Source organism: Bubalus bubalis, chromosome 24, assembly GCF_019923935.1.
Source record: "Bubalus bubalis isolate 160015118507 breed Murrah chromosome 24, NDDB_SH_1, whole genome shotgun sequence".
Lineage (NCBI taxonomy): Eukaryota > Metazoa > Chordata > Mammalia > Artiodactyla > Bovidae > Bubalus > Bubalus bubalis.
Genome location: NC_059180.1, coordinates 8,707,918 through 8,716,355, shown reverse-complemented (window position 1 = coordinate 8,716,355; position 8,438 = coordinate 8,707,918). Strand labels below are relative to the sequence as shown.

At 59.1% G+C, this 8,438-nt stretch overlaps 1 protein-coding gene and 1 non-coding gene across 3 annotated transcripts; one reads left to right on the top strand and one right to left on the bottom strand.

Moving 5' to 3' along the window:
* The first annotated feature begins 1,751 nt into the window (after positions 1-1,751).
* Positions 1,752-1,822, top strand: TRNAY-GUA. Its single transcript has one exon. It is a non-coding gene; the product is annotated as a tRNA-Tyr (tRNA).
* Positions 1,823-2,649: 827 nt separating this feature from the next.
* On the bottom strand, positions 2,650-6,620 carry VPS37D (VPS37D subunit of ESCRT-I). Of its 2 annotated transcripts, XM_006057096.4 has the most exons (4): positions 6,406-6,618; positions 4,914-5,085; positions 4,354-4,436; positions 2,650-3,746 (listed from the first exon to the last, which is right to left on the bottom strand). In XM_006057096.4, the coding sequence occupies exons 1-4, from the start codon at positions 6,541-6,543 to the stop codon at positions 3,384-3,386; spliced, it is 756 nt and encodes a 251-aa protein (XP_006057158.1). In that variant the 5' UTR covers positions 6,544-6,618; the 3' UTR covers positions 2,650-3,383. The 2 variants fall into 2 exon arrangements, with proteins under 2 accessions (XP_006057158.1, XP_025131249.1); XM_025275464.3 differs by lacking the exon at positions 4,354-4,436 and having other exon boundaries at positions 6,406-6,620.
* Positions 6,621-8,438: the final 1,818 nt, after the last annotated feature.

The following is an 8,438-nucleotide window of genomic DNA, read 5'->3' as shown; positions in this document are numbered from 1 at the left end:
GCTAGTCCAACTTGGTCTCTCTGAAACCACTGGATTCTCTCTAGCCTTGGAGGTCAAGGGCAGTTTCTTAGCCATGGCTTTGCAGTGACCACACGATTCAGGGGTAGAGATTTGAGCTCACTGTGGTTCAGGCCTGCTTAGCTCAGTGAGCCTTGATTCGCGCTCACACAGACACGAAGTTACGTGTAGTGTTTCATATTTGGAAGACGAAGCAGGAGGCTTAAGAAAGGACACAGAAGCTAGTGATTTCCAAGCAAGGAGATGCACATAACAGACTTGTGAGGGGCAGGAACATGTGTTTATCAAAAAGGGGTGGGCGTTTTGTTACTGGGGCGATTTGGGGGGTTTGGTTTGTAAACGCACCAGTGGTCTGTAATAGAACTTTTCTCATGGGCCCCTTGATGTAGCCCCTCAAGTTTATTCTCTCTCACGGAGGATGATAGCCAAGAACATTCCCTGGTACCCCAGAACCTAGACAGTTCCAGAAGTGATCTGGCAGGAGAGCCCAGACTGCTTGGAACTTTCCAGAACATTCCATTTTCCTTCAAGCAGAGAGGCTAATAAAGCTTATTAACCATCCAACTCTAAGCCTTTCCAGAACTAGGGCCAGGCACTCTGGCAGCATCTGTACCCACCTCCCTCAGGTCTTTGGTCTTTTTCATGCTGGAGCTGAATCCTGAGGTGCGTCACTCCCTGTGCCCTCTAAAACTGAGCTCTTTGGGGAAGGGGAGGGGTATGGAAGGCCTTTTGAGGGCCCCCCACCTGGTTCCCATGGTAACACTTTTCTCCCTTTCTGGTCCCATCCTTGCCTGGTCATTCCTTCCTCTGACCTGCCCCGGGGAGGTGAGGCTGAACCAGACTGTGGACATTAGCCTCTGCCCAGCTCACAATAGTGGAGGGAGGCTCCGGCATCCCCATCCTTAGCCCTTCTTCCTGTGGTTACAAACCTGGAAAAACACCCTGGAAGCAGGGACCAGGAATGGGAGGCCAGGGTGAGAGGGGCCCAGCTTGCGCCAGGCCGTGCTGAGAATGCAGAAGTTCTTCCGAGGCTGCTCAGTCTTCTGTCTGCTGTCTCAGGCAGGCGCTAGGTGTCATCTTGGCGTCCCTCACCTCCAGCAGCTCAAGTGCTAGCAGGGAGGAGCAGGAGCGCCGAGGCCGCCATGGGGTGGAGGCTCTTGAGTGGGCACTGGCAGTGCTTTGCCCCCACTGAGGGATCTGACTGGACTTGACGGGCTGTCAGAAGCTTAAATGGGCCAGTCCCTCTTAACTACTGCCTGCATTTCTAAAGATCCCATCAGAGGAATTCCCTGGCAGTCCAGTGCTTAGGACTGTATACTTCCACTGCTGGGCACCATGGGTTTCAATCCATGGTCAGGGAACTAAGATTCCAGGAGCTGTACCGTGTAGCCAAGGGAAAAAAAAAAAAAAAAAAAAAAACCCAAAACAAAATTATTAAAAAACAAGATTCCATCAAGCAGTCACTCAGGTGCTGCTCAGACAGCTTGAGGAACGGGGACCGCCTACCTCTAGTAGCAGCCGTGGCTCTAGAACCTCATCCTGAGCCAAAATCTGGCTCCCTGTGGTCTCTACCCACTGGTCTTGACTCTGACCTCTGGCTCTATGTGAAGCAGCCCTTTAGACTCAAAGGCCAGCCATCACCTACCTGTATGCCAAACGGATCCCTCAACTGTTCTGCAGGGGACTCAGTCCCAGTCCTTTTTTTCTCATTATTGTTACTCCAAAGGCGGGCTTCCCAGGTGGCTCAGTGGTAAAGAATCTGCCTGTAAGGCAGGAGACCTGGGTTCAATCCCCAGGTCGGGAAGATTCCCTGGAGGAGGGGCATGGCAACCCACTCCAGTATTCTTGCCTGGAGAATCCCATGGACAGAGATGCCTAGCAGGCTACAGTCCATGGGGTTGCAAAGGTCAGGCACAACTGGGCGACTAACACTGTCACTATATCAAAGGTGCTGCTGCTGTGGGGTTCCCTAGAGTTTAAAACTTCAGTAAGAAGTAGAGCCAACCCAGCACTTGCCTCGGTCTAGATAGTTACTTCCCTACTAACATGGACCGAGGTCACAGTAGCATCTACAGCACTCTGACTCCTCTCACTGAGAGGATCTTCCTTGACTCCCTGCCAAACTTCATCTCATCAAACTTGACCTAAGCTGATCCAAGACATGCTCCTACTCTCCCGTCGTCTTGTCCCACTGTCATCAGCCAAGCTGCCACCTGGTGTTTACCCAAGCTGAAGACAGACAGCCTCAGCCTTCGGGGAGCCCCTCCATCACCCGGTGGGCGCGGTCATTTGACAGGCCAGAGAAGGAGCAGGGCCATCCTGATGGGGCCTACAGGGCACCGAGGAGAGGAGGGTGCACAGCGGTGTGGCCCTTGAGAACTGGGACGCAGAGTGTGCTTCTGTCCAGCAGGGCTGGGAAGTGAAGAGCTAGGAAAAGACTCTCTGGGGTTGGCAACCAGAGAAGGTTTCATGAAAGAGGCAGAAACAGTGCTGGACCCCAAAGGACAGCTGGGCTTTGGATGGGCAGAGAGGAAAGGAGGACCTCTCAAGAGTAGGCAGCTCAGGACCTGAGATGAGGCTGCAGTGGCTGAGAGGCCGGGTGAGGGGTCAGAGAGGAGTCGGGCAGCATGGTCATCCTCATCATCACATTTATTGACGGCCCCTGGGAGGTGGGGCTGGGGACAGAACATACAAAGACAAGGACCTGCCCTCAAAAAGGTTCCATTCTAAGGAGACGGGACAGAAAAATACAGAATGGTCTTTCCGGGGGATGGCCCACTCTCACCCCTGCAGGTCAGAAGCCCCTGGCCTACCTCGCCCCAGGGTCTGGAGCCTGAGTGGGGCAGGTAGTGGTAGCCCCATGGCCATGGTGTCCCTGTCCCCGCCACTGGGGCCTGACCCCCTGGCTCCTAGGTGGTGGACCCCAGCACTGGGGGAAAGGTAGGCTCAGGACATGATGGAAAACACTCCGGTCAGCCGTGGCATTGTGCGAGCCCAGCGGAGGGGCAGGGGCGCTAGGGCCCCCTAGGCAGGGCCCCTGGAAGGAGGCGGGCAACTTCCCAGGCCCCTACGAGTCAAGTTCTTGCACTGGGGCTGGCCCATCACCTGGGAGGCCCCAGCCGGGGAGAAAAAAAAGGCAGAGGTTCCTCAGCGCCAGAGGCATCAGACCCTGCCCACCCCACCCCCAGCCCTCTCTCTGGGCATCTCCCAGTGGACCCTCCTCCCCAGCTCAGCCTCCAGGGCCAGGGCCTGCCTAGGGCCAGGGGGAGGGGCCTGCCCCTCCCCCCACCCAGGCAGTGGGGGAGGAGGAGGAGCCACGCATCAAGTTTGTCTGGGCCCCCCATGGGGGGGCCATACCCTGGATCCTACCGGTGGGGGGGCTCTGGCTGCGAGGGCCGAGGGCTCAGCAGAGGGGCTGGGCCCAGGGGGCACCCGGGGGAGCCCTTCAGTGGGGGCACTGGGCGGGAGTCCAAGGGGGGCAGGCTCCGGGGCACTGCCGGCGGCCCCCGGGCGGCCCCGGTGGGCAGGACTGCGGCAGCGGGGAAGGATTTGGGGGGCTCCGCGGCAGCCGTAGGGGCTGGCTGGCCAGACCGCTCCCGGCGCCGCAGCAGCTCCTGCAGCTTCTCCGCCTGGGTGCGCCTCAGGTGGGCCAGGGCCCGGCCTCGTTGGAAGGCGGGCAGGAAAGCCTCCAGGCTCTGCTCCCCCAGCAGCAGCTGCTCCATCTGCTCCTGGGACAGGAGGGATGGGACAGTTTAGGAGGACCATGACCGAAGACTCAGGGCTGGTCCTCTCTCCCCCATCCTGAATCCCTTCCGATGGACCCCACCACCCCGGTCGGGGATGGGGCACTGAGTTCCAGCCTCGCCTGCCCCTTGCTGAGTGACTGTGGACCAAGTCCTCTCCTCTCAAGCCTTGATCACGATCACCAGACCTGCCGGGGCAGGGACGAGGGGGTCCAGGGATGGGGACACACGTGAAGGGGACGGGTGTCCATCTCCTCCAGGCCAGGGCCCTCCGCCTCCACCCCTCCACACCCTGAGCACTGTGCTCCCTCCCACTGTGCTGGGACAACTGACTGCCCCGGCTCCTCTGTAGCCCCAGCCTAAGCTGCCGGAGATGGTCACAGGAAGCCGGGGGAAAGTCACAGGTGGGGACGGTGGGCCTTGTGTCCAGGGCGGACAGCAATTCAGCAGGCCCTCCTGGGGGCCAGGCACTCAGGGCAGGCTTCCTGGAAGAGGGGCTCTCACGCCTGCAATGTAAGAATCAAGGGGAGGGGACAATGATAGGTTGGGTTCCCCCTCCGGGTCCCCAGGCCCAGCCGCCCCCTCCTCTCACCTCAGCCTCCTGCTCAGCTTCTTCCAGCTCAGCCTGCAGCCAGCCCAGCGCGCAGTGGGGGCTCCAGCGGTGCATGCTGTCCTCTGAGGGCCGCAGAGGGACGCAGTGAATAGCCCCTGCCCTCAGGGTCTGTCACCCTGGACAGACAGGCCTGAGCCCCAGGGCCCGCTGCTGACTCTCCCTGACCCTGTGTGTGCCTCTACGCTTCCCCTCCCCTCTCTGGGGCCTCAGTTTCCTCACCTGGACAACGCCCCGTGGCATCAGTTTGTGTGCCCCCCCCCACCCCATCCTGGTGCGAAAGAGGAAGCAGAGGCTGTCTCCTAGAGCACCCCAGGCCCTTGGGCAGTGGGTCCCCTCTTCTCCCAGGGACCCATTCTGGTCTCTCCAACCCAGCTCTACTCACCAACTGCTCACTTTCCCAACTTGGGAATTTCCCAGGAGTAGCACCCCTGCAAGCTTGCCCGAAGAAGAGGTGTGCCCAAGTTCCCAACCTTCAGAGCCTGGCACTTCCCAGGCACCCCCCACCCCCACCCCGCGCAGTTCTCCCCGCCGTCCCTCACCCAGTCGCTGCAGCTTGTCTGCACAGCTCTCGGCCACCTCCCGGAGCTCCTGGTACTTGATGGCCAGGGCAGTGCGGCCCATCTCCAGGCGGGGACGCAACGCCAGATTCTCCTTGGCTAGCGCGTAGTTGGAAGCCAGGCACGCCTCACGCTCCAGCTGCAGGCCTTGGAACTGCCGGCGGGGAAGAGCCCAGAGGCTCATTCAGGGACTCTCCCCACGGCCGCCGACCGCCCCCCCCACCCAGGCGGCAGTGCCCACAGGCCAAGCCAAAGGCGCCCCAACCTCAGGATGGCGAGCCAACAGGTGGAGGCGCTGGGAGAGCCCAGACCCCACTTTGCCTCGGTTTCCTAGTCCACAAAGTGAGCTAAAAACGTCTCCCTTATAGGGTTGTTGGGAGACTGAAGTGAGGAAAACTACGAAGGTCTCTACAAATGTTAGTTAATTTTTAATTTTTCAATTAATATGTCTGCTCAGGTCCCCGAGGAGCCCCCCTCCCTCCTCTGTCCCATTTTCCATGCATGGGCAGCTTCCCTCTCTTTCCAGGCCTTTGTCTGCTTCCTCTTCAGGTGTTTGCTCCGAAAACACTCCCTATCCCCTGCTCTGACTCTCCAGAGTGAGGTATTCACCCTGTCCCTGTCTGGCACCCCCTCACACACACACACACACCCTCACACTCCTCCTCTGCCCTCCAGTGGAATCCCCACACCCCAAGGAATACACACCCCCTTTTCCTCCCCAATCCCCTAGCACCTGCTCCCAGCTCTCCTTCTCTTGCAGAAAGCAGACCCCTTTCTTTCCTGGCCCTGGAGAAGGCTTTTTTCTTCTGTTACTAGGCGGGCCAAGCCTCCCCTCCCTGCCCCTGGAGAACGCACTACCCTCCATCTGTCCCCTATAGGATGCACATGGCCCTCCCGCCTGCCTCCCTCCAATGTACACTTTCCCTTTCCGCCCCCCACAGACAACCAGCCCGGGCCTATCTCCTGTGAAATATACAACTTTCTCTCATGGTGGCCTATGGAACACACACCTCAGCTTTCAGTACCCCTCCTCAACGGAAAACACAAAGCCCCTTCTTCCACCCCCAGCATACGGACACCCTCCCAACGGTGCCCCCAGGTGTCAAACAGGCCCCTAGTTCTCCCTATGGAAGGCGCCTCCCCTTTCTGGCCCTACAGAACGTGGGTGTGCGAGCCAGGGCCCCCCACAACACAGCCGCCCCCCGGAACACACCTCCCTGGAGCATCCGCCGTAGGACACGCCTCGCGGCCATCCCTGGGGTGCACGGGCGCCTCCCTGGGTCTCCGGCGCGCCCCACCCGCCCCAGGCCAGCTCCGGGCGCCCCCTCCCCCGGGGGCGGCTCCGCCGGGCCCACTCGTACGTGCCAGGCTCCGGCGGCCCCGCGGCCCGGCCAGCGCGGCCCTTCGGTCGGTCGGCAGGTCCGACAGGCCGCGGCCCGTCCCCCGCGACCCCCGCCCGCGCCCCCCGTGCTACCTTCCTGCTGAGCCGCACGATCCGGTCCAGCTTGGGCTCATCCTGAAGCAGGTCCCGGAGCTGCCCGGTGCTGAGGATCCCAAAGCGCCCCGGGCTGCCGGGCTCCGGCCCCGCCCGCGCCGCCCGGGCCCGGTACATGCCGCCCGCCCGCGCCCCCAGCTCGGCTGCTGGCTCGGCCCGCTCGGCCCGCTCCGCCCCGGCTCCGCTCCGCTCCGGCTCCGGCTCCGGGATCCGGCTCGGGCTCGATCTCCGGCGGCGCGCGGCGCTCCGCCGCCAGAGGGCGCCCCGCCCGCTCTTAAAGGGGCCGCGGCGTGGAGGCTGGGGGTGGGGCGCGGAGGGGGCGGGCCGCACCCCTTCCCACCCCGGTGGCGCCGCGCCTCCCGCACCCGCGGATCTCCTGGCAACCCATCATCCTTCCGCCGTCTGGATCTCTAGGGCCGCCTCTCTCCGCTCCCCTTCTCTCGGCCTTCAGTCACCACGCCTCCAGGCACGGACTCTCCCACCCCAGGCGTTTACAGGTTGCAAGGCTGTTTCACATTTACCCCCTTGAATTCGAACGATTTTCTGAATTTGGCCAGGCTCCAGAAGATCCTGACCTGCTGATAACTTGGATAAGTCATTCACCTCCCCCAGCCTCAGTTTTCCCTTCTACAAAATGGGGTGATGATACACAAAGTGAGGAAAAGAGGCAGTGAATGTTGAGTTCCTTGTTTTAGTCGCTAAGTCATGTCGGACTCTTTGGCGAAGCCATGGACTGTAGCCCGCCAGGCTCTTCTGTCCATGGGATTTCTCAGGCAAGAATACTGGAGTGGGTTGCCATTCCCTTCTCCAAGGGATCTTCCCAACCCAGGGATCAAACCCTCGCCTCTTGCTTTGGCAGGTGGATTCTTTACCACTGAGCCACCAGGGAAGCCTGTAGAGTCTCTTACCTGTAGTTAAATGAATACCTGATATGAATTACTGTTATTTCAGAGATGAGGATACAGATTCTCAGAGATGATGTCACCTACCCAAAATCACGTTCTAGGTGAAAGACAGACAATCTCAGTTCTTCCTGTATATACAGGTCCTCAATCCAGCTAGAGGACAGAGGGCGTGCTGGAGATGTCTGAGAAAGAGACAGAACTGATGGAATGGGGCAGGACAAGCTTGCTGATGCATTGTGAAGGCAACGCTTTGCCCACATTTTTCAAAACATTTATTTATTTGGCTGTGTTGGTTCTTACTTGCCACATGTGGGATCTTTTTTTGTTGCGTCATGTGGGAGCTAGTTCCCCAAACAGGGATTGAGCCTAGACCCCCTGCATTGGGAGGCAGAGTCTTAGCCACTGGACCACCAGGGAAGTCCCCTTCTTCCACATTTTTATGGTAACTGAAATTTGGTTTTCCTTCTCCAGACTCAGTTGGAACATCACCACCTCCAGGAAACCCTCTTTACCTCCCCAGGTGGCGTTGTGTGCCCCACAGTCCCTTCTGTCCCTCCATCAGGATCCTGGATATTATCAAGAGCCCTGCCACAGGTCCCAGTTTACCGGTTATGAGCTCCTTGGTTCTGCTGTGTCTCCTCCAGACCCACTATTTCCGCCATTCTTCCAGGGGCCTCTTAGACATTCCCTCCTATCTGGCCCACCTTTGGCCCCCCTCCTCCAATCTTGCTTCACTCTAAGAGGCCTTGGTGAGATCTGATGGGAGCTCTTACCTCAGCTTGTCCCTCTTCATCATCAACCCCTCTTTATTCTACACCCACCCCAATGCCTTTTCTTCCCTCTCGCCTCCAGGAAGAGAAACCTCCCCTCATTCCAAAGCCAACGAAGTACCCTTGCTATGGGTCTCACCTTCACCTTGCCTCCTCTGAGAGCCTTCCCCCCACTGTGGTTAGTTATGTCTCTCTCTCTCTTTTAAAAAAAATTATTTATTTACTTATTTAGTTGGCTGCATCAGGTCTTAGTTGCAACAGGCAGAATCTTTGTTGCCACATGAACAGTCTTTCATTGCAGTGCAAAGACTCTAGTTGTTGCATGAAGGCTCAGTAG

What these genes read in the sequence shown, in the direction of transcription:
- VPS37D (XM_006057096.4), bottom strand. Translation starts at nt 6,543, where the DNA reads ATGTACCGGGCCCGGGCGGCGCGGGCGGGGCCGGAGCCCGGCAGCCCG. An exon ending in AGACAAGCTGCAGCGACTGG is followed by an intron (nt 4,437 to 4,913) that starts GTGAGGGACGGC and finishes TGCGGCCCTCAG; the next exon opens with AGGACAGCATGCACCGCTGG. An exon ending in AAGCTGAGCAGGAGGCTGAG is followed by an intron (nt 3,747 to 4,353) that starts GTGAGAGGAGGG and finishes CTCCTGTCCCAG; the next exon opens with GAGCAGATGGAGCAGCTGCT.